A 24,408-nucleotide genomic window follows, 5' to 3' on the forward strand; every position below is an offset into this window, starting at 1 on the left:
GAAAAAGCGAGGACGGGAAGCGTTCTACAAGTGACAGCAAGTTCTAAATTTGAGAAAATGAGGCCATATTACCATTCCAGCAAATTCATGAATCCTCTTAATGAAAATGGTCATATCTTAAATGGGGAGCAGAACTTAAAGGAAGCCTGTCTTTGTGCCAAGCCAGCACTACAACATAAACATCCATACAACAAGCAATAGGCCAGTGGCTTCCCCACTGCTGTCTCTGATTTGGCTGGGAAAGGAGGTGTTTTCTGGTGGCAGAGGTGTGACCAGTAAGTATTGAGAGAAGGACTCTGGGAAGATGTCTTTGAAGGAAGAGACACAGCAGAGATGTGGGCTGGGTGGGAGCCTCATTGCCCTTCTATCAAACAGCCAGGGCTTCCACTCTGCAACAGTCCTTGGGAAAAACACAGTACTGGTGATAGAAGACCAGACTTTAGTTCTAGCTGTTCAGTAAATGCCCGTGTGACTTAAATAAGTCATCTGATCTGACTAGCCTCAGTTTCCTCCTCTGGAAAATGAGGGAATTGAATTAGATGACTCTCGAGGCCTTTCAAACTAAAACACCTTGGTGTTTCCATGAAATCAACTGTTAAAGCAGCTCCTTCCTTCTAACCCAAGGTAAGCCTTAATACATTATGACTCTCAAACTGAAGACCTTAGGAAGTAGAATTTATGAACCAGGCCTTAGAGAAATGGGTCATGGAGGGCTGGGTGTGTGGTGGCTCACGCCTGTAATCCCAACACTTTGGGAGGCAGAAGCAGGAGGATCGTTTGAGCCCAGTAGTTCAAGACCAGCCTGGGCAACATAGGGATACCTCGTCTCTTCAAAAACATTTAAAAATAAGCCAGGTGTGGTAACTCACATCTGTAGTCCCAGCTACTCAGGAGGCTGGTGAGAGGATTGCTTGAGCCCGGATCAAGGCTGCAGTGAGCCAGGATCATGCCATTCACTCCAGCCTGTGCAGCAGAGCAAGACCCTGTCTCCAAAAAAGAAAAAAAAACAAAACAAAACAAAACAAAAAAAACCCACAAAGAAATAGGTTATGGAAAGGGACTTTTCCCCATAGAGTGTCTCTCTGAGAATTAGAGCCTAAAAGGGCTAAAACGGAATTCAAGAACACACAGGAAATTCAGAGCCCACTGCTGTGGCAAGAATGGCCTGGGGTCAGTGCTAGCTGTGGCAGTAGCTGCAATACCCCTGGCTCTAGGGGCATCTTCAGTATACTGCAACACCCTCAAATTCTGGAATGGTATTAAGGGTTACTGAGAGCCCTCTGGGAATTACAAATTATTCCTAGAGCAAGACCAAGCCCCACTTTGGCTTTCAGTTGACCTCGAAAAGTCCAAGAATTCCCCCAAAAGAGAATTAATTCCCAGGACCCTATCGAAGAAGAATTTGTCCAAGTTTGGAGTGGGCCATTCAGAGAGGCCAAGGGCCTTCTTCCTTTGACTCTCCATCCTGGGATTCACCTGGGCATTTCTAAAACTATCATTCTTCGGAAGTAGAGAGAGACAAATGACATGGCTATGCCAAGCTCAACCTGAGTGACTGGTTGTTTAGCACAAGGCTTGGCACAAGCCTCCTTCAACTCTTCCCAGAGAACACTAATGTGCCAGAGCTTTGTCTTTCATAGATGGACTTATGTCCTTTGCTGGTGGAAAACTGCTGATCGTGGGAGAAAATGCAACAGCACACATTTTTGCAACATACCCAGCTCCGTATCTATCTCTGGCGAATGCATTTGCAGATCAAGTAAGTGTAGATTCAACAAAGACTTAACTTTGGTGAAAAGATATGCTCTCATAAGGGGAATGCATTGGAGAATTAGAGACCAATCAGAAAGGAGAGATTGTATTTCCAAAGGCAGAGGTTGCTGGGCATAACTCAAGCTTTCTTGATAATCGTTTTACCTTTGCAGGGAGCTGATACCACCAGAAAAGTTTTCTCCTTCCTCTTTAATACATACACTTGTTTCACATTAGTTGAGATCCAGAAAAGAGTGAATGACTAAACATTTCAATCCCTGTAGACACAAATGGAGTTCACTTCACTATTGACTCTTTTGAACAAGTGGTCTAAGTGTGGAGGCCACAAGAGAAGACATTTCTATTTCAAATCAAAGACTGTGAAGGGTGGTAGTTGAGCCTAGGGGATCATCAGTCCTCTCTGTCTCATCATGTGCATAGGTTTATTTATTTAAACTCTCAAGGTGGCTAGAAGTATCTCTGCTTATTGACATTTAAACAAGCTTCTGGCACCCAAGCATACTGTGGTGTAACCAATAGCACACCTATTTGGTCAGCTTATGGCAGGACTAACATTGTCAACTCAAAAGACTCTTCTTCCCTTACTGTGTCCCAAGAAGGCTGCTGGTTATCTTGGTCAGGGCAGTGGAAGGAAGGCTATATTTTTCAGTATCTCTAAGTTCTTCTTCTATGATCAGGACTTATACAGTGGAGCAGATCAGAATGGGCATGTGTATAAAATGGATCTTCCAGTTCATCAGCTATGCCCACCTCCATTCAATGTATGGATGAAAAACTATGCGCTCATGTCCTCAGCTTTTTTACTTTCCACTTTCATCAATAAATCAAACAGGCAACAAGTGTTCATTAAAAACTCACTATGTGCTTGGCCCTTTGTCTGGAGCTTGAAAGACTGATGAGTAAATGTGAGTTATAAAGATCCAAGATGCAGAGTCTGAATGCTTGAATTAAAATAGCTGTTCTGCCTCCAACTTCCTGCGTGGCTTCAGCGAAGTACTGAACTTTTTGGGTGGCAAGTTTTTCACTTGTAAAATGGGGATAATATGAGCCTTCATGAAGTTACTTATGAGGATAAAAAGAATAATACGAGAAAAACGCATCGTAAACAGTATCTGCCCAGAAATTTTGAATCTAGTTGAAGAGCACTGAACAAGGAAACAATGCAAAATAAGATATAATTGGACAGGGCTGGGCACAGTGGTTCACATCTCACTCCCTGCATTTTGGGAGGCCAAGGTGGACAGGTCACTTGAGCCCAGGAGTTCACTACCAGCCTGGGCAACATGGCAAAACCCTGCCTCTACCAAAAATACAAAAATTAGCCATGCATGGTGGTGCTTGCGTGTAGTCCCAGCAACTTGGGAGGCTGAGGTGGGAGGATAGCTTGCACCCAGGAGTTGGAGGCTGCAGTGAGCTATGATCACACCACCACACTTCAGCCTGGGCAAAAAAGAAGAAAATTAGATAGGAAACTGGAGCATAGGGACCATATTATAATAGAAATTTGAAGCAGAGAGCATAGAAGAGCGAGGACAATTTTGGTTATTTCGGTGTTTTTCTCTAAGCATTTTTTTTTTTTTAAGATTGAGCCTGTTGCCCCAGGCTGGAGTGCAGTGGCGTGATCTCAGCTCACTGCAACCTCCACCTCCCAGGTTCAAGCAATTCTCCTGCCTCAGCCTTTGGAGTAGCTAGGATTACCAGGATGAGCCACCACTCCTGGCTAATTTTTGTATTTTTAGTAGAGACGGGGTTTCACCATGTTGGCCAGACTGGTCTCAAACTCCTGACCTCATAATCCGCCTGCCTCAGCCTCCCAAAGCTGTATCTTGATCATTGCTGACCTGCATACCATATCCTGAGCTTCCTTCATTGTCTCAGAGTGAGTTGGCAATTTCTCTAAGGTCTGTGGTTTCTAAGCCCATTATTGTGTATACAGTCAAGTAGAAAAAGCGAATATTAGAAAACACTGAGGCTGTAACCGTCAGCAAACTCTGAAGGCTCTCTGTATTCTTAGGCTTTGGAGAGAGTTCCAAAAAACTGCCAATTATCAGTCAGTCAACACCCAACAGAGCTCTTGGCCATCATGACCATATTTTGGGGTCACCTTATTTCAAGATTACTAAATTGTTTAGCTCTAAATACTATTCAAGCATATTCCTTGGTTTAGTTAATAATCAATCATTTATTCACCCAATAACTATTTACTAGGCACCTACTTAGCCAAGTACAGCTCTATGCTCTTCCTTCTTCAAGGAGTTCAGAGTCTGAGGCTCAGTGTAACAAGTAAACAGATACTCTTTTGCAGAGTGACAAGGACACTGATAGAAGTAAAGTCAGAATGTCATGGAAGCCCAGAGGAGGGAGCTTTTACTCTGCAAGAGAGAGTTGGAGAAGGCTTTCCAGAGAAGAGTGCTCTTGGGGGAACATGTGTCTCTTAATATTAATTAAAAATTATTTTAACATTATTATTTTGGAAAGCAGATGAAATGATAATGAACTTAAACTTTAAAATCAGTTGCCTGGTTCCCATCCTGATTCTTCTGCTTACAAGTTTGACATTGGACAAGCATCTTAACCTTGTTCTACCCGAGTTTTCTTATCTATAAACTGAGAATAATAACAGGATTTACCTCACAGCATTACTGTGAAGTTTTAATGAGATAAAGCATATGAAGTACCTGGCACATAATAAATGTTCAATAAATAATAGCTATCATTTAACTGTTAAAGTAAAACAGTAGCTTGGAAAATTAATAACATAGAAACCAGCTATAATTGGCCAATTCAAATACCTATTATCATTTTTGTTTATTGTCTTAAAATTTTTCTTTTATGTGTGTTTTTAAGTAGAGTCAACCATACATATCCATGGATTCTGCATCCATGGATTCAACCAACCATGGATGAAAATATTTTTAAATTGCATTTGTGTTGGACATGTACAGACTTTTTTCTTGTCATTATTCCCTAAACAATACTGTATTCACATTATATCAGGTATTATAATAATCTAGAGATTATTTAAAGTATACAGGAGGATGTGCATAGGGTTATATACAAATAATACACAATTTTACATCAGGGACTTGAACATCCATTGATTTTTGGTATTTGCAGGAAGTCCTGAAACCAATCCCCCACAGATACCAAGGGACAGCTGTATAAAACACAAAACAAAACACAAACACAAACAAAAAAATACAAATTTTTCTCACTTAATGTCATAAGTATTTTTAAATATTACTACATAGCTTCTATGTTTATAGTTTTTAATGGCTATACAGTGGACTAAAAAAAGAGTAAAAGCTTCCAGTTTTTCAGTACTATAAATTTTGCTAAAGTGGACAATTTAAAATGATTTTTCCATGTTTTAGATTATTTCCATTGTGTAATTCTCAAATATCCAGCAGCATCAAATTGTATAAATAAATTTATGTTTTTGAATGCATATTGCTAAATTATTGCTGAATTTCCTTTTAAAAGCATAGTACTTGTTTAGATCTATTAGAAAAGCCTGAAATAATGAGTATCCTTTTCCTAACATTTGATATTGTTTGGATTTATTTTATCACAAACGAGTTTTTACCACTGCTTTCCTAATTCTGTCTTCCTTTTTTGAATTTTCTGTTCATTTCCTTTGCACACTCATCTATTGATATCTCACATTGCTTTTCTCACCAATTTGAACAAGCCTTTCATTCATTTTTCCAGCCTGCAGCTTGCCGTTCTACTTAGCTGAGTAGTAGCTTAACAGGATAGTGTGGTATTAAGATAACAGTCTCTGGAGCCAAACTCTCTGGATCCAAACCTGACTGCCACCTACTAAGTGCGTAGGGTAACCAATCTGTAAATGAGAATTATATTAGCTTCTCCTCTAGAATTGCTGTGGAAAGAAGAGAGACTGGCACAATTATTCACCCAGTACGTGCCAGTTATTACTAGGCATATTGTAATATAAGTAAAATAGTAATATTGTAATATTGTAAAATAGTAAGAAGGGATGATTTTGAGACATGCAAGTGAGCAGAATGCAGGCTAAAGCTCTGGCTCAACTTCTCCCTCTCCAGGTGGTGGCCACCACGATACTCCTCATAATCGTCTTTGCCATTTTTGACTCCAGAAACTTGGGAGCCCCCAGAGGCCTAGAGCCTATTGTCATCGGCCTCCTGATTATTGTTATTGCTTCCTCCTTGGGACTGAACAGTGGCTGTGCCATGAACCCAGCTCGAGACCTGAGTCCCAGACTTTTCACTGCCTTGGCAGGCTGGGGGTTTGAAGTCTTCAGGTAAGTAACAGTGGTGGGGAGGAGAGAGACAGAGTCATGCTGTGCCTCACCAGCGGGGCGGGGCTTTGACATGGAGATCCAGGGAAGTTCAGACGACAGCGCCAACGTTAACTGCACACTCTGGTCATAAGCGTGGGACATTTCACTGGTATTTTGTGGCACGATGTGTGTGTGTGTGTGTGTGTGTGAAAGAGAGAGAGAGAGACAGAGAAAGAGAGGCGGCTCTAGGTAAATTCAATAGAGATAAAACTGTCCCACATAATAATGATCCCTCAATTGCTATATGATTTTATGTGAACATTTTAGCTGTATAACTTGTCTGCAGATTCACTTTGTGATAAAGTGGACTAGAATTTGCATCCTCTGATGCCACTACAGGGCTCTTCCTCGTGAACCATGCAACCTATGCTGCATTTATTCCACAGATATTTGTTGGGCATTATCTATGCTTTAGTCACTGTGCTAAGCAAGGAAATTTCAAATCAGCAAAAGCACTTGTCTTGAGCGATATAATAAGCGCTCTGGCAACCCCTAAAAGTGCTGCAGGAACACAGATAACGAGTGAGTAACTGCCAGGGAAGCTGGGAAAGACACGACTGCAAATGTGAGAGCTGACTTGGTTCTGGAGATATGAGTAAGAACTTTCGGACAGGACAGACATAAGATCGAGCCTCTGCCCCAGAAATGGCAAGACTCCACGCTTTCTACTTCAGAATGTGCTGAGGAAATATGCCAGCTGTTGGTACCTATCTTCTAGGACAAAATTTGCCCCTTCACTACTTCCTGGTTTCCCTGCATGCAGTCACAGAGGCGCATCCTCATCCACCCATGGCAACTCCCTATGGGGAAGGAGCTCACTTTGATTCATCAGGAAACAGGGCTCTACCATGGAGAAAAGTAGGAAAAACATGTGTGAGCAAATTCTACTTTAATGTTTCCTGTGAGAACAAAGGACGTGAGTGTTCCCAAATGATGACCTAGACATAGAGTCATCGGAGTTTGGCCTGCCTTTCACCAGGGTGAAAAAGAAGTTAAAATAACTGGTACCATTGAGATCACCACAACAGATAGCACTCAGGCGTCTAGAGTGTAAGTGCCACGAGACTTGACAGCCTTTTCCCCTGGTATATCCACAGTGCCTAGAACAGGGTGTAGCTCATAGAAAGGCTGAATAAAAAGGTATTGAATAAAAGAATGAATTAATTCTATGTGCCGGACACTTCCTAGGAGTTGAAGGATGCAAAGCAACTCAGTCAACATTCCCTGTCCTCAAGAAATTGACAATGCAATAAATTTCCTAGAACAGCAGTTCTCAACCAGAGGTTGGCAACTGTTCCCCAGGGCATTTTTGGTTGTCACGGCTGGACCTGAGGGAAGGGGCTGCTACTGGCATCTAATGGGTAGACGCCAGGAATGCTGTTAAGCATCCTGCAATGCACACAGCACACCTCCCACAACAAAGAATTATTCAGTCCAAAATGTTAATAGGGTTGTGTTTGAGAAATTCTGTCCTAGAATGATCACAACTAGAACATGAAAATGTCCCCAACTAGGATGGATCTCTTGTATCCTTCCAATGGAGCACCAAAAACATATGTCCTAAGGATCTCCTTATTCCCAGAGCCCAGAATTAGCCAATGCGTTTCCCTTAATTCCACCTTCCAGAGTCTCAGTCTTGGAGACCATGCTCTTCTCCCACCCCCTTTGAGCCCTCCTTGGTGATTCATTCAAAAGTCAAAGAGACATGGTGGTTCCAAAACAGATGGAGATCTTGCCCAATGTCTCTTTGCTCTGTTAAGTATATGTTAGGAGAACCCATGTGAAGGAAAATGCTGGAATCACCTAATGTTCCATGTCCTTAGCTAGCATCAGGATCTTTTCCCTTCCATGGAGTCATTTATTCATTCATGCAGCTACTTGATGTCTTACTCAAGGCTCTCCACTAAAGATGATAAGACCTAGTTTCTGTCCTTCACTGTTGTGTTTATATTCTACTTAAGAGGTTATTCCAGAAGCTCTTACACAAGGTTGAAGCGGTCAAGTGCCATTAAAGAGATTTGACTAATGAACTCCTGGAGTTTAGAGGTCTACAGCTCCAAATTTAAGAATTATGGGAGTGGAAGTGGGAGCATTTATAGTATTTGGATATGCTTAAACAGGCAACAGAAGGATTATCTCAAGCAGAGAGAACCGTTACTCAAAGACACAATGTTAAAATCACAAGTGATCTAGTCTAGCTGGAAGGGTGCAGAAAGAAAGTTGGAAAGGGCCGTTGTCAGATCATAGAGGACCTGGACTCCCAGAATGAGAATTTTGGTTTTTTTTTCTGCTCCCTGTTTTGTAGGTTATAGGGAGTAGCAAAGTATTTGGGGCAGAAGTTTGGCAGGTTTAGAATGTCAATTTAGCAAAATTAATCTGGCATCATCCTATAAGACTGATTGAAAAAGGAGAGAGTGGGTAAGTAGAAACCCATTAGGAAAGAGCAGGGTTGGCTGGTAATCCTCAACCAAAAATTTCTCCCCAAAACCTTTGAGGGACAACAGGCTTTCAAAGTGTTCTTAGAGTGTCTCATTTCCTCAGAGTTCTATATTCAAGGGAAATCCCTCAGTAGATATCCAAGCTTGGACCTACACCTAAGGTCTTAGGAAAAAAACAAGGCTACCTTGTTCCCAGGTCCCCATGTAACCCTGAACGGCAAGCAGTGGAATGATGGCAGGGACAGCGAGATGCCAGAGGGTCTGATGAGGGCAAGAGTCAACAGACCCTGGCTGACTGTTGGTTTTTCCTTTAAATGTTAAGATGTTTCCCATCAAAGTTCTCTCCACTTATTCACATTAAGATGTTAATGACTTAATCAGTGAAAGCTCTCAGGAGTATTATTAAATTTTTCAAATAGTTGACCCAAACTATTGAATCCCTAAAGATGGTCCTTTTGACAGTTAACACAGACATGTTCCTGGCATCTCCCGAATCATAGTGTGCAAATGATCACTATTTGTGTGCATATAGGACTAGGCTAGGCAGGTAACCACATCTGAGCGCCTCCATTTGTGACTTGTGAACCTGATACAACATGTCCAGTCTGATAAAAGAAAAAGCATCCAGCCAGTTGAAGAGGACATGTACTCTGGCTGATATCTTAGACCTTCATCTGCAAAACGACAGGAAGAAATTTGCCATAAAAGGAAATGATGGACCCAACAGGTAGCTTATATCCCCTTCATGTTTTGACCTCTAGAGAAGACTTCAAGTCTTTACAGCCAAATGGGAGAAGCAGCCACCCTCCATGTGCCTCCCCTAGAAAAATCCATCTGGATTTGGGGCCTGGGAAGGGCACTGTGAGAGCGGCCGAGTACAGCATCCTCGCTGCCGTGTGGTAAGAGTGACATCTGGTGGCTGCCATGCTAAGGCTCAGTGCTCTTCCATCAACCCTGCATATGGGCAATGGAGGACTTCAGAGACCACTTCAGTGCCCCAGGTGGAAGGGACCATGCAGATGGAGGAAATGGAGCTCACGGTGGGGAACGGAGGTTTGATTTGCTCAAAGACCTTCTAGATAATCTTGAGATTAGACTTAGTCTCCTGGATTCTAGGACAGGGTTCTCGTTTCCTGCTTATTTCCTTTATCGCTCTTTCTAATCAAAGTTTGAGATACACAAAAGGCCACATGGAACATATGTGTAGTTATTAAGCATAATGATGAAAAGAACAGCTATGGGTCCTTCTAGAATCCAACTAGAACACTGAAATTCTCACATGCCTCTGGATACTCCTCATCTCCCACCCCTTCTGCATTTATCCTGAAGTTTTGTGTTTACCATTCCCCCGCTTTTTAAAAATACTTTTATCTTAAATGTATATATCCTTAAACAACATACTGTATACTTTTGTTTCCTTTCCTGATCCTTTCTAAGAAATTATTTACATGGATTTTCTCTCTCCAAAGAAGATGGTGACAACTCACAAAGATACCTGCTTTTCCCCAGAATTATAGCTTTGCTGTAATGTACTGACATTGAGGATTTCTGGAAGAGAGTCATGGCATGACAGCCTTATCAGAGGGTAGACTCAAGCTAAGACCTTAAAAAATAAGTACTGATTTAAATTATATTTAGAAGGCAATTCACACGTCCACCTTAGATTTTTTTAAAATTCATTCATTGATTGAAAAACATTTCCTGATTGATTAGTTTGATTGTCTTCATACACTAGTGATGCCCAGGAATCTCTCCACATTCTACTTGTAATCCACAGGCATCATTATTTCAGGATGAGGGAAAGGCAATTCCGAATAATTGACCTGAACTTTCTTAGGGGCCCTCAATCTTAACGATGGGCTCAGGCACTATATTTTATAAAAAGAAAATAAATAAGACATAATATCTCACAAATATTAGTAGGACAATGAAATAGATCATCTGAAATCAGGTGTAGTGGAAAGTCAAGGATAACAGTTGCCATGCTGCAGTGAGCCCCCCTTATACTTAGCTCTTGCTGAGTTAAGAGGGAACCATGAGCGTGAGAAAGACTAACAAGTGAGTGAAAAACTAGACAGTAATACCAGGAGGAAGGCCAAGAAATGTATCACTAATTTCTTGTTTGATTTCAGAGCTGGAAACAACTTCTGGTGGATTCCTGTAGTGGGCCCTATGGTTGGTGCTGTCATTGGAGGCCTCATCTATGTTCTTGTCATTGAAATCCACCATCCAGAGCCTGACTCAGTCTTTAAGGCAGAACAATCTGAGGACAAACCAGAGAAATATGAACTCAGTGTCATCATGTAGTGGCATGCTCAGCTCTGGATCTGCAATCAGTTTGGGACTCTCTTCAGAAAGATGGCATCTAAGTGTCCTGTGTTTTTGTACGCCTGAGGTGGAATCCACCCAGTTTTTTCTGCTAGCCATATGGGACACCTAATTGGAAAAGCATCTGAGTAAAAGTTTGGAAACAATGACCACTTCTCTACCAGTGTCCCCCACCTGCAACCCCCAGAATAACACTGACTGTCCCCTGAAACAGCCTTCTCTCCTGCCCTGTTTATTTCATCCTTGATGGGAATTCTTGCTAGGTAAGCACTAATAACTTGGCATCTTGACGATAGTCTCATTTGGGTGGTCTCAGCTGCACTATCTGTATAAAATGGTGTTACCAAAACCCTTTTCTTCAGTATCGACAAAGATTACATTCTGAGTACCAACCAAACCCTAAATTGAAAGACAAAACCATGGTTTCAGTCAACATATTCATGAATTAGGGAGCTAATGGGTTAAGCTTCTAGTTCTGCTGCGCTACTGGATTTGTATAAATACTGATATTCTCCAAACCTAGTGGTGTAGGGAGCAAGAGAATGCAGCTGGAAGGCACAAGGGGAGGACATTGTGGCATTCAGAAACTGCAGGAGACAAGATGAATTTGAGAAGCCAAATGGAATTTTTAATGGAAACCATTTATCAGATTAATCTCTTGCTCTCCTGCATTTTAGAGGACACCAATTAATTTCCTAGTCTTTAGTATATAATAACCTAAAATACAATTGTAACCTCAGTCATGAAAAATACATCACTCTGTCTTTTTAGCTCAAATGTATTTTCCTAATTGCCCACTTGAGAACAGACATTTGACAAGTTATATCCACGACTGTGCTTGTCCATTATTTTACACATGCCCTAGAAGCCAAAACTGAAAGCCACTGGATCCTGGTCTAGCTGAATCTTCAGAGTGGGAGGTCTCCAAAAAGATAATATTACCTTATTGGGCTTAACAATTCGCAAGGCACTTTCACACACATTATCTAATTTAATCCTCATAAAGACTATCTGAGGCAAATGCCACATTGCCCATTTTTCAGATAAAGAAACAAAATCTTTGGGAAGATAAGTTGAGTTGTCCAAGAGCACATGGAAAGTTGAACGTTATCTAATGCATCCCTCTACCTTTCAGAAGATCAGTAGCTGGCTGAGAATCTTTGCCAAATCTTCCTGGCTGGCCAGAAGTGGAATTGGCAGCTTCTAGAGTATATACACCTCTGGACAAAATGTTCCTCAATCTTAAGATACAAAGACCCTCATTGTCTGGGTCTATTCCCACACTTACTGAGTACAAATGAAGGAAAGTGGTAGCAATTTAATCATAACTTTCATTTGCTGAAAAACATTATGAGAAGGCCTCCCTTCCTAAGCCACCTCTGGTCTTGCTAAGTCTTGATCTTCCTTCCTGCCAGCACCAAACATTACATTCAGGGGATTTCCTCTGGCTCAGTCTTTTCCCCTTGAAGTCCTCTAATAGATGTTACTTTTGACAAAAGACCGCCTATGAGTTACAAGCACCGGGGATGCTCTACATCAACGGATGCACCTTCAGTCAAACTGTCAAAAAGCCCAGAATTCCCAAAGGCATTCGGTTTCCCAACTGCTTTGTGCTGATAACAGAACAACAGAAAGCAAATGTGAAATGTTTCTGATGACTTATGTTCTACAATCTATGGACATATGGGATTTTTTTTTTCTTGCTTTGAAGCTACCTGGATATTTCCTATTTGAAATAAAATTGTTGGGTCATTGTTGGTTGGTTGGTTGGTTTTTATAAGTACTAAGATTACTAAGTACGTCTAGTTCAGAGGTTGTCTATTGTGTCTACAAATTTGAATTTCCTGGGGGAACTTTTGAAAAAATACTAGTGCCCAGTTGGTCCTTTGTAAACATCTCAGGTGATTCTAAAATGCAGCAAGGGTTGAGAACATTGACTTGGGTAAATCACACGGGTCTAAAGTTTCTTTGACCGTGTCCAGCAGTGGCCAGGTAATTCCTGGCAGGATTCCAGAGTCTTGGGATCCTCATGGATTAGAGCAATGGTTTTCCTCCCTCCCTACTTCTAAAGGGAACATGTGGCAATATTTGGAGACTTTTATGGTTATCACAACTGGGAAGGGGATGCTAATGGCCTCTAGTGGCTAGAGGCCAGGGATGCTGCCAAACATCCTACAATGCAAAGGCAACCCTCCGAAGAAATAATTATTTGGCCCAAAATGTTAATAATGCTGAGGCTGGGAGACCTTGGTGTCGAGGAAAGGTGGGGAGGGGAGTAAGAGAAGATACTGAAATCCTGTACCTTGATTCAAGTTCAGCCAGGAGCAAAGGTGCCATACAAACCAGGAACAAACACTGGGGGTGGACTATAATTCTTAGAGCAAGAGGCAACTCAAAATTTGAGTTTTGAGGATGAACTGTGGAATCTATGATCTATGCAGGTGCTCATTAAACACAATTTGATGATTGATGACTAGGATTTATAAAGAGGAAATGTACCATTATGGAAATCAACCCCAGGAAGATTTTTTTCAATGGAAAAAAGTGCTTTTGTTCCAGGTGCTCACACTCAAATTCTCTCCCCACCCCCACCCCCGTTTACAAATAAGTGGATTTACCTTTGTGGAGTTATTTTCCAAGAGAATGTTTATATGGTTGAATTATCTGTATCCGAAGTCAACTAGATAGAGCCAACTCATCCATTTTTAAAATAGTTGCTTTAAGAGTTAGAATTGTAACATTCCTCCTTCCCTCCCCCTCATGAATCGAAAAACTTGATAGGAGCATTTATCTTAATGCCAAAAATATAATTTCTCTGATTCTTTAACCAGTTGAGATCTCAGAGCATGTCAAAGGTTGCAGGGCTTTTCTAACCAGTAACAACCAGTCAATATTCAGCTGTTAAACAGGATACTCCACGTAAAAATGCCATATGTAAAATGTTATCCTTCTGATATAAATTATTATTTCCTTTAAATTGCTTACACACACACAGACACACATACACACACACGTCTTACTGTAAGGTATATTGATGTTCAATAATATCGTCATGGGAAAAAAATACATCTTCCAGTTAGAGAGAATGGTTTATAAGTTTTATTTAGCCACAGAACCTATCGTTCAAATAAAACCTTATATGACACCCACAAGTGAACTGGAATTGCTATAAATAAAAAAAGGGAGGGGGATCAGGAGCTTCATTCTGCTTGTGATATCATCTTAAAAACACACCCCCAATGCAGCCCCTAAGGGATCTCTGAAGAGAAATTGTGTGTGTGTGTGTGTGTGTGTGTGTGTGTGTGTGTGTCACAGCTGGGGGTGGGGTTTCAGAACACAGTGTCACAGTTTGAAAATCATTGATAAAGACTTGGGATAAGTTGTTGGTGCACACTTTTATGAAAGTTTCAAGGATATAACCTACAAAAGACCATATTAGTTTAATCTCAGGTCATTTTCCAAAGACTTCTTAATAAATGAATTAGACAGGGTGAACAGAATTACTCAATCCAGCAAACATTACCCACAAAGAGATGTGGTACATCAGTTCTCAAACCGGGAATTTAAGTTCTCTGTGACAACATGTTTACTAATCACAGCCGATACACAGAAGCAATGGTAGTCCTGGTCACACTTACTGTGTTGACTGTCTAAGTCTGTATAAAAATAAATAGATAGATGATAGACAGACAGATAGGTAAGCAACCAATCATGCTCCAATCTCTTTCTTATTGCTGGAAATGGAGTAGCTCTTATTCAAGAGATGCTGTCTCTGGATTAGTGAAAAGAGGGCGCCTGGCAAACTGAACATGAATCCATAGAACTCTGTGTGGATGGAGATGCTGCCCAAGCCAGTTGGATTCTGTCTCCCTCCAGGGCTATCTTATGTTTCTAGTAGCTTTCGACACTTTTGCCTTTGTGGACCTCTCCCCACCCCTGAAAGTATCAATTAAAATAAATCGTTTTGTAATTGTTCTGGTGACAAGCTCGATTATATTCTTTTTTTCTGGATGTGATTTCAGGAGAGATTTAAGCCTTTCCGTGGCCTCTTAGAACTAGCATGGGTTCCAGGCATAGCCCCCAGTGAGGAAGTCCTACTATCTGCCACTGCGTCCCTAGTCTAGCGTGCGCCCCTGTGTTCCAGAGCCCCTCACACGCAGCACCTTCCTCCACGGGGCCCTCAACTCCCTCACTGTGGGGTCTTAGGAAACACTGCGGGAGCCTTGGGGGTCCTGGAGGTTGTGAGGGACGCTCCAGAGGCCGGACCACTGTTCATGTGGATAGGCCACGTCGTGGCCCTCCGCCCTCCGCCTCAGGCTCCCAGCAGGAGAGAGGCTTCCTGACTTCCTTCCTGCAGAGGATGCAGGGCGGTCCAGGGGCCCGAGTACCTCCGATGCAAAGGTCCTGCGTAACGTGTTATTAAAGAACAATTCTTGTGCTTTAATTCTTAGTGTCTCACAGTTCACAAAGCACGTTCATATCCAGGACTTCTAAGACTCTGAGAACAGCTCAGCAAGTAGATTATTATCTCCACTTAGAGATGGGGAAACTGAGGGCCGAGGCCTTAAACAATTTGTACCAAGTTCCAGAGTGAAGAGTGAAAGAGATGGGATGCGAACCGCGTGTCTGTGTGGGGTGACCAACCATCCCAGGTTGCTTGGGACTCAAGCGTTGCATGGGATGCAGGATTCAGTGCCAATACCAGGACCAGTCGGTCACCCTCCGTCCTGAGCCAAGACTCCTGCAGTTCCCACCACCGAGCCTCCTTGCAGACAGATGGTCTCCTTTGGGCTCATTGTCTTGCAGCAGATAAAATGTTCTTTGATTAATTTACCAGAAAGAGAGAATGTCTTCATTTTTAATTTCAATTATAAATGTGAATAAATATTTTAAGAGTGGCACAGTGGTTTAGAGCATAGGCTATTAATGAAAATTCTGTCAGTTCTACCTTCCATATGTATTCCAAATCTGACCTCTTCTCACACACAGCCATAGTCTAAGCGACGGCCTCTGTCTCTTAGGTCTTAGAAAAGCCTCCTAATAGGTCTCCCTACCTTTCTGCTTAAACTCCTGCTGCCTGTAATCAACACAGCAGCCTGCATGATCTTTAGATAAAAGCCCAACTGTACTTAGAAGTGTCACATGCTCTGACCTTCCTGGCCTGGTCTTTACTGCTCTCCCCTTTGTCTGTCACCTCGGCTGCAGCCATACAGGCTTCCATCCTGATCCCTGAACCCATCAAGCAAGCCCCAGCCACAGGGCCTTTGCACCTGATGTCTTTCTTACTTGAAATCCCCTACCCCACCTCCTTTGGGTGCCTATTCGATGTCACTGTTAGTAAGGCCTTTCTGATCACCCATCACTCTCTACCCACTTTCCTGATTTATTTTTCTCCCCAGCACTTACCACCCTCCCTAAAATACACATATTTTGTATTAAACTTGTTGGATTTTGTCTGTTTCCTCCTGTTGGAATAGAAGGTTCACGCTGGCAAGACGTTTTGCTCTTTAATTCTCCACCTCTGCCCCAGGGCCTAGAACATGGTAGTTGCTCTATGAAAATTAGTTGAATTAATGCAGTACAGAGTCATCCTCTCTGGGTTCAAATCCTAGTTCCTCTACTTGCTAGTACAGTAGCCAAGTTAGTTAGCCTCAGTTTTCTCATGGATTAAGTAGAAATAATAACAGTGAGATAATTAAGGTAAAGTTCTTAGAAAAGTCCCAACCTTATAGTATATATTATAAAAACATGAACTGTTGCTGCCACAGCCTCTGCTGTTGTTATTATTACTGATGTCATTATAATATGTGGGAGTTTGAAAACATGGAATAATGTCATTAAAATTTGGTTACAAGCTCTTGCCTTGCTTTTTATAATTCAATCCTTCTCAGTTGCACATGTCTTTCAGGAACTATCTTTCAAGCACCTAAGCTTTCAGTTTTATTTTTCAGTCTTTAAAACAAGTCAGTAGGATTATCTTATTTTATTATGAAAGATTTAAAAAATACACAATAGTGAGAAAATGGTATAATGATACCCCATGTACCCTTCACTCAGCTTCAACAGTTGCCAAAATATAGCCAATAATGTTTTACTTATTCACCCTCTCTGCTTTTCACTTCTTCCCCTGGGATTTTTTTGAAGCAAATCCTAGACATGATATCATTTTACCCATGAATATTTAAGATGTATTTCTAAAAGATAAAAATTCTTTTTAAAAACATAACCACAATGCCATTATCACACATAAACTAAGTATCAATAATTTCTCAATTTCTTAATATCATCAAATATGCAGTCATTGTGGACATTTCCAGTGAGACTGCCCTTTGTTGTTACTGTTGTTCGGAGAGTTTCTCACTATGTTGCCCAGTCTGGATTCGAAATCCTGGGTTCAAGGAGTCTCCTGAGTAGCTGGTACTAAGGTACACACCACCACACCTAGCTGAGACTGCCTTTTAACTCTGGCATGTAACAATGTAGATTCTGTAAGGGTTGAAAACCAGTGAGTCACTCTGATGTCTAATGGCTCAGGCAAAATCAGGGTTTTGCAGCAACAGTTTGGGACTCAAGGGTTTCCTGGGATGCAGGATTCAATGCCAATACCAGAACCAGTTGGCCACCCTCCATCCTGCGCCAAGATTCCTGCACTTCCCACCACCAACCCCCCTTGCAGATGGATGCTGTCCTTTGGGCTCATTGTCTTGCATCCTCAGATTTATACCTTCCTGTCCAATTCTATAAGATTTTTGCAAAACATTTTCATTTTAATGCAAAAAGGAAAATGCATTTGTCTGCTACTACTAAAAAGTAGCCATCTACCAGGAGTAAAGTTATGTTTAAGCAAGGAGGAAGTCCTGCATTTATTTGAAATTATGGAAAATATAATTAACAATTATTGTTACACAAAGAAATCCACACTATACAAAATGCTTATACTTCAAATGGTAAAATATACTGTGAAAAGAACTCCAAATATTTAACATCTGTGCAGCCCTGTGAATGACACTGTGAGTAATTAAGGCAAGCGAACACCTAACAAATCCTACTATAATCTATGGTGTTAGTACTTACTTGATATTTATATATTTATTCTTACCCAAAGACTTCAGACCTTTGGAAATGGAAACTTACACAACAGTGGTACAATACTTCCATGTTCCAACACTTTCATGAAGGAAATCACCTTTATCTAGAGAGGATTTTGATGGCCCTTGGCTGGCTGATCTGTGGTGATATTCTGATAATAAGATTCTGATCTAATGGAGGATATAGTTCTAGTCAAAAATCACCAATAGATCATGAAGAAGCGAGGACCATTGCCAGATGGGCATGAAGAAGCATTGCCCATCCCAGAGCCTGTTCTCAGCCTAGAACCATAAAAAGACCAAATAAAAAAACCAGCAGAGAATTGATGTTTCGTTGCTGATGTGATTATCTTTGGAATAAGACCATGGGGGCATTCAACTGCTAACACATTGGAGACTGTGTAGCTAGTGTTCAAAATGTCAGGCTCTAGAGACTGTCAGATTGGATTCCAGTCCACCACTGAATAGCTGTGTGACCCTAAACCTCAACTTCCTCATCCATTAAATGGGAATGGTACTAGTACTTGTGTCCTATAAGTTCTTGAAAATATTAAGAAAATGCCTATGAAACGTGTAGCACAATGCCTGGAATTTATTTCCCTCTTAATACTTCTTAGCTAATTCTGTTATTATTATTTCACATTTACGAATTCAGCTGTATATTTGTGTAAGAATGTGAAGCCCAAGAAAAGTTTCCAGGAATATGAATTTGCTAACACCTAAATAATCTAATTCATATGGCTGGCTTAGTTTTGACAGTTTTCTTAATACACTCAGGTGCAAAGAACCTACATAAGGCTGTGCTTAGCTTATGAATTACAGAGTTTAGTTTTGATAAATTAATTAAACAAATTATTCAGTTGCCTAATGGAGCTGCCAAATTAATCTGAAAAATCTATCAAAAATAAATGAAGAATGATTTACAGAGTTAATGAAACTCCCAATAAAAATCAGCAGGCTATTTTTTGGAGAAATTAACAAGCTGACTCTAAAATTTGAATGGAAATACAAAGTAACTAGAAAAAAACAAACAAACTAGGAAAAGAGGGAAAACATAGGAAAAGTTAGGCTATTTAATTTCAAGACTTTCTATAAAGCCCTGCTAATCGGGACAGTATGCTATTAGTGTAGGAAGGAATAAATAGATTAATGAAACATAACAGAGCATCCATAATTTGACCCATGCTTATACAGTAAATTGATTTTGAATAAAAGTAGCTAACGCAGTCCTGTGGAGAAGAGAAAGTGTTTTCAACAAATGGTACTGAACAACTAGAAAAAAAGGCAAATCTTGACTTCTACTTCACAAAAACATAACAGAAAATTTAACTGAATATGGATCATGGACTTAAAAATAAAACTTAAAACTATAAAGCTTCTTGAGAGAAATATGGGAGAATATTTGCAACCTTGGGTTGGGCAAAGGTTTCTTGTACAAGAATACAAAACTATAAAAAAAAATAGATCAATTGTACGTCAGTAAAACTTAAAACTTCTAACCATTAAAAGAGATCATTAAGAAAATGAACAGGCAAGCCACAGACTGGAAAAAAATGTTTGTAATAGCTGTATCTAACAAAGGTAATGTACTCAAAATATATGAACTCACCCAACTCAATAAGAAAGACAAACCAATTTTTAAAATAGACCATGGATGTAAACAAACAGCCACTTCATTAAAGAATACATATGAATGACCAATAAGCACATTAAGGAAGTTCAAATTAAAATCACAATGATACACCATGTTGCAGGCATTAGAACAGTTATCTTTAAAATATACTGGAGACACCAAATAGCAGAATGTGGGGCAATTGAAGCCCTCATATATTGCTAGTAAAAGTGTAAAATGGTACAACTATTTCATAAAAATATTTATTATAAAGGTAAACTTACACCTACTCCATGATCTTCCATTCTACTCCCAAGCACTTAACCATAAAAAGATCAAATTTTAAAAACCAACAACAAAAACTGTTATGCAAGAATGTTTATAGCATCTGCATTCATAATAGTTCCTAATCTGGAAAATGGAAACTGTTTTTGAAATTTCCAGATTTGGAATATTTGGAATCCAAATGTCCATCAACATGAAAATGAATAAACAATTTGTGGTATATTCTTACAATAAAAATATTTCTCGAAATAAAAAAGAAAATGTGGAGGTTCTAAGATGGCCGAATAGGAATAGCTCCAGTCTGTAGCTCTCAGCATGAGTGACGCAGAAGATGGGTGATTTCTGCATTTCCAACTGAGGTACCGGGTTGACCTCACTGGGGCTTGCTGGACAGTGGGTGCAGGACGGTGGTTGCAGGCCATGTACCATGAGCCGAAGCAGGGCGAGGCATGGCCTCACCCGGGAAGTGCAAGGGGTTGGAGAATTCCCTTCCCTAGCCAAGGGAAGCTGTGACACACAGCACCTGGAAAATTGGGTCACTCCCACCCTAATACTGCACTTTTCCAACAGTCTTAGCAAATGGCACACCAGGAGATTATATCCCACACCTGGCTCAGAAGATCCCACACCCACGGAGCCTTGCTCACTTCTAGCGCAGCAGTCTAAGATCGAACTGCAAGGCAGCAGGGAGTCTGGGGGAGGGGCACCCGCCATTGCTGAGGCTTCAGTAGGTAAACAAAGTAGCCCGGAAGCTCGAACTGGGTGGAGCATACCGCAGCTCAAGGATGCCTGCCTGCCGCTGTAGACTCCACCTCTGGGGGCAGGGCATACCTGAACTAAAGGCAGCAGAAACTTCTGCAGACTTAAACTTCCCTGTCTGACAGCTTTGAAGAGAGTAGTGGTTCTGCCAGCACAGAGTTCGAGATCTGAGAATGGACAGACTGCCTCCTCAAGTGTGTCCCTGACCCCTGAGTAGCGTAACTGGGAGGGACCTCCCAGTGGGGGCCGACTGACACCTCATACGGCCAGGTGCTCGCTCTGAGACGAAGCTTCCAGAAGAAGGAGCAGGCAGCAACATTTGCCGTTCTGCAATATTTGCAGTTCTGCAGCCTCTGCTGCTGATACCCAGGCAAACAGGGTCTGGAGTGGACCTCCAGCAAACTCCAACAGACCTGCAGCTGAGGGTCCTGACTGTTAAAAGGAAAACTAACAAATAGAAAGGACATCCACACCAAAACCCCATCTGTACGTCACCATCATCAAAGACCAAAGGTAGATAAAACCACAAAGATGGGAGAAAACAAGAGCAGAAAAGCTGAAAATTCTAAAAATCAGAGTGCCTCTTCTCCTCCAAAGGAATGCAGCTCCTCGCCAGCAACGGACCAAAGCTGAATGGAGAATGACTTTGACGAGTTGAGAGAAGAAGGCTTCAGAAGATCAGTAATAACAAACTTCTCCGAGCTAAAGGAGGATGTTCAAACCAATCGCAAAGAAGCTAAAAACCTTGAAATAAGATTGGACAAAAGGCTAACTAAAATAAACAGTGTAGAGAAGAACTTAAATGACCTGACTGAGCTGAAAACCATGGCACGAGAACTACGTGACGCATGCACAAGCTTCAGTAGCCAATTCGATCAACTGGAAGAAAGGGTATCAGTGATTGAAGATCAAATGAATGAAATGAAGCAAGAAGAGAAGTTTAGAGAAAAAAGAATAAAAAGAAATGAACAAAGCCTCCAAGAAATATGGGACTACGTGAAAAGACCAAATCTATGTCTGATTGGTGTACCTCAAAGTGACCGGGAGAATGGAATCAAGTTGGAAAACACTCTTCAGGATATTATCCAGGAGAACTTCCCCAACCTAGCAAGGCAAGCCAACATTCAAATTCAGGAAATACAGAGAATGCCACAAAGATACTCCTCGAGAAGAGCAACCCCAAGACACATAATCGTCAGATTCACCAAAGTTGAAATGAAGGAAAAAATGTTAAGGGCAGCCAGAGAGAAAAGTCATGTTACCCACAAAGGGAAGCCCATCAGACTTACAGCTGATCTCTCGGCAGAAACTCTACAAGCCAGAAGAGAGTGGGGGCCAACATTCAATATTCTTAAAGAAAAGAATTTTCAACCCAGAATTTCATATCCAGCCAAACTAAGCTTCATAAGTGAAGGAGAAATAAAATCCTTTACAGACAAGCAAATGCTGAGAGATTTTGTCACCACCAGGCCTGCCCTACAAGAGCTCCTGAAGGAAGCTCTAAACATGGAAAGGAACAACCAGTACCTGCACTGCAAAAAACATGCCAAATTGTAAAGACCATCGAGGCTAGGAAGAAACTGCATCAACTAATGAGCAAAATAACCAGCTAACATCATAATGACAGGATCAAATTCACACATAACAATATTAACCTTAAATGTAAATGGGCTAAGTGCTCCAATTAAAAGACACAGACTGGCAAATTGGATAAAGAGTCAAGACCTATCAGTGTGCTGTATTCAGGAGACCCATCTCACCTGCAGAGACACACATAGGCTCAAAATAAAGGGATGGAGGAAGATCTACCAAGCAAATGGAAAACCAAAAAAAGCAGGGGTTGCAATCCTAGTCTGATTAAACAGATTTTAAATCAACAAACATCAAAAGAGACAAAGAAGGCCAATACACAATGGTAAAGGGATCAATTTAACAAGAAGAGCTAACTATCCTAAATATGTATGCACCCAATACAGGAGCACCCAGATTCATAAAGCAAGTCCTTAGAAACCAACAAAGAGACTTAGACTCCCACACAATAATAATGGGAGACTTTAACACCCCACTGTGAACATCAGACAGATCAACGAGACAGAAAGTTAACAAGGATATCCAGGAATTGAACTCAGCTCTGCACCAAGCAGACCTAATAGACATCTACAGAACTCTCCACCCCAATTAAACAGAATACACATTCTTCTGAGCACCACATCGCACTTATTCCAAAATTGACCACATAGTTGGAAGTAAAGCACTCCTCAGCAAACATAAAAGAACAGAAATTATAACCAACTATCTCTCAGACCACAGTGCAATCAAACTAGAATTAAGGATTAAGAAACTCACTCAAAACTGCTCAACTACATGGAAACTGAACAACCTGCCCCTGAGTGACTACTGGGTACATAATGAAATGAAGGCAGAAATAAAGATCTTCTTTGAAACCAATGAGACACAACGTACCAGAATCTCTGAGACACATTCAAAGCACTGTGTAGAGGGAAATTTATAGCACTAAATGCCCACAAGAGAAAGCAGGAAAGATCGAATATTGACACCCTAACATCACAATTAAAAGAACTAGAGAAGCAAGAGCAAACACATTCAAAAGCTAGCAGAAGGCAAGAAATAACTCAGATCAGAGCAGAACTGAAGGAAATAGAGACACAAAAAACCCTTCAACAAATCAATGAATCCAGGAGCTGGTTTTTCGAAAGGATCAACAAAATTGATAGACCGCTAGCAAGACTAATAAAGAAGAAAAGAGAGAAGAATCAAATAGACGCAATACAAAATGATAAAGCGGATATCACCACCGATCCCACAGAAATACAAACTACCATCAGAGAATACTATAAACACCTCTATGCAAATAAACTAGAAAATCTAGAAGAAATGGATAAATTCTTGGACACATACACCCACCCAAGACTAAACCAGAAAGAAGTTGAATCCCTGAATAGACCAATAACAGGAGCTGAAATTGAGGCAATAATTAAGACCCTACCAACCAAAATAAATTCTAGGACCAGACGGATTCACAGCTGAATTCTACCAGAGGTACAAAGAGGAGCTGGTACCATTCCTTCTGAAACTATTCCAATCAATAGAAAAAGAGGGAATCCTCCCTAACTCATTTTATGAGGCCAGCATCATCCTGATACCAAAGCCTGGAAGAGACACAACAAAAAAAAGAGAATTTTAGACCAATATCCCTGATGAACATTGATGCAAAAATCCTCAATAAAATACTGGCAAACCGAATCCAGCAGCCCATCAAAAAGTTTATCCACCATGATCAAGTGGGCTTCATCCCTGGGATGCAAGGCTGGTTCAACATATGAAAATCAATAAACGTAATCCAGCATATAAACAGAACCAAAGACAAAAACCACGTGATTATCTCAATAGATGCAGAAAAGGCCTTTGACAAAATTCAACAGCACTTCATGCTAAAAACTCTCAATAAATTAGGTATTGATGGGATGTATCTCAAAATAATAAGAGCTATTTATGACAAACCCGCAGCCAATATCATACTGAATGGGCAAAAACTGGAAGCATTTCCTTCGAAAACTGGCACAAGACAGGGATTCCCTCTCTCACTACTCCTATTCAACATGATGTTGGAAGTTCTGGCCAGGGCAATCAGGCAGGAGAAAGAAATAAAGGGTATTCCATTAGGAAAAGAGGAAGTCAAATTGTCCCTGTTTGCAGATGACATGATTGTATATTTAGAAAACCCCATTGTCTCAGCCCAAAATCTCCTTAAGCTGATGAGCAACTTCAGCAAAGTCTCAG

At 40.9% G+C, this 24,408-nt stretch overlaps 1 protein-coding gene across 2 annotated transcripts in view; it reads left to right on the plus strand.

The window, feature by feature from the left end:
- AQP9 (aquaporin 9) overlaps positions 1-12,620 on the plus strand; it is a 54,930-nt gene extending 42,310 nt beyond the window's left edge. Inside the window, exons 4-6 of one of the 2 annotated variants that reach the window (XM_024232535.3) lie at positions 1,641-1,759; positions 5,841-6,058; positions 10,668-12,620. In XM_024232535.3, the coding sequence (XP_024088303.2) occupies positions 1,641-1,759; positions 5,841-6,058; positions 10,668-10,842 (512 nt within the window). In that variant the 3' untranslated portion in view covers positions 10,843-12,620. The remainder of the gene's footprint in view (positions 1-1,640; positions 1,760-5,840; positions 6,059-10,667) is intronic. The other variant, XM_024232536.3, reaches the window with a different exon arrangement.
- The last annotated feature ends 11,788 nt before the right edge of the window (positions 12,621-24,408 follow it).

The sequence above is a fragment of the Pongo abelii genome, chromosome 16 (assembly GCF_028885655.2).
Source record: "Pongo abelii isolate AG06213 chromosome 16, NHGRI_mPonAbe1-v2.0_pri, whole genome shotgun sequence".
Taxonomy (NCBI): Eukaryota; Metazoa; Chordata; class Mammalia; order Primates; family Hominidae; genus Pongo; species Pongo abelii.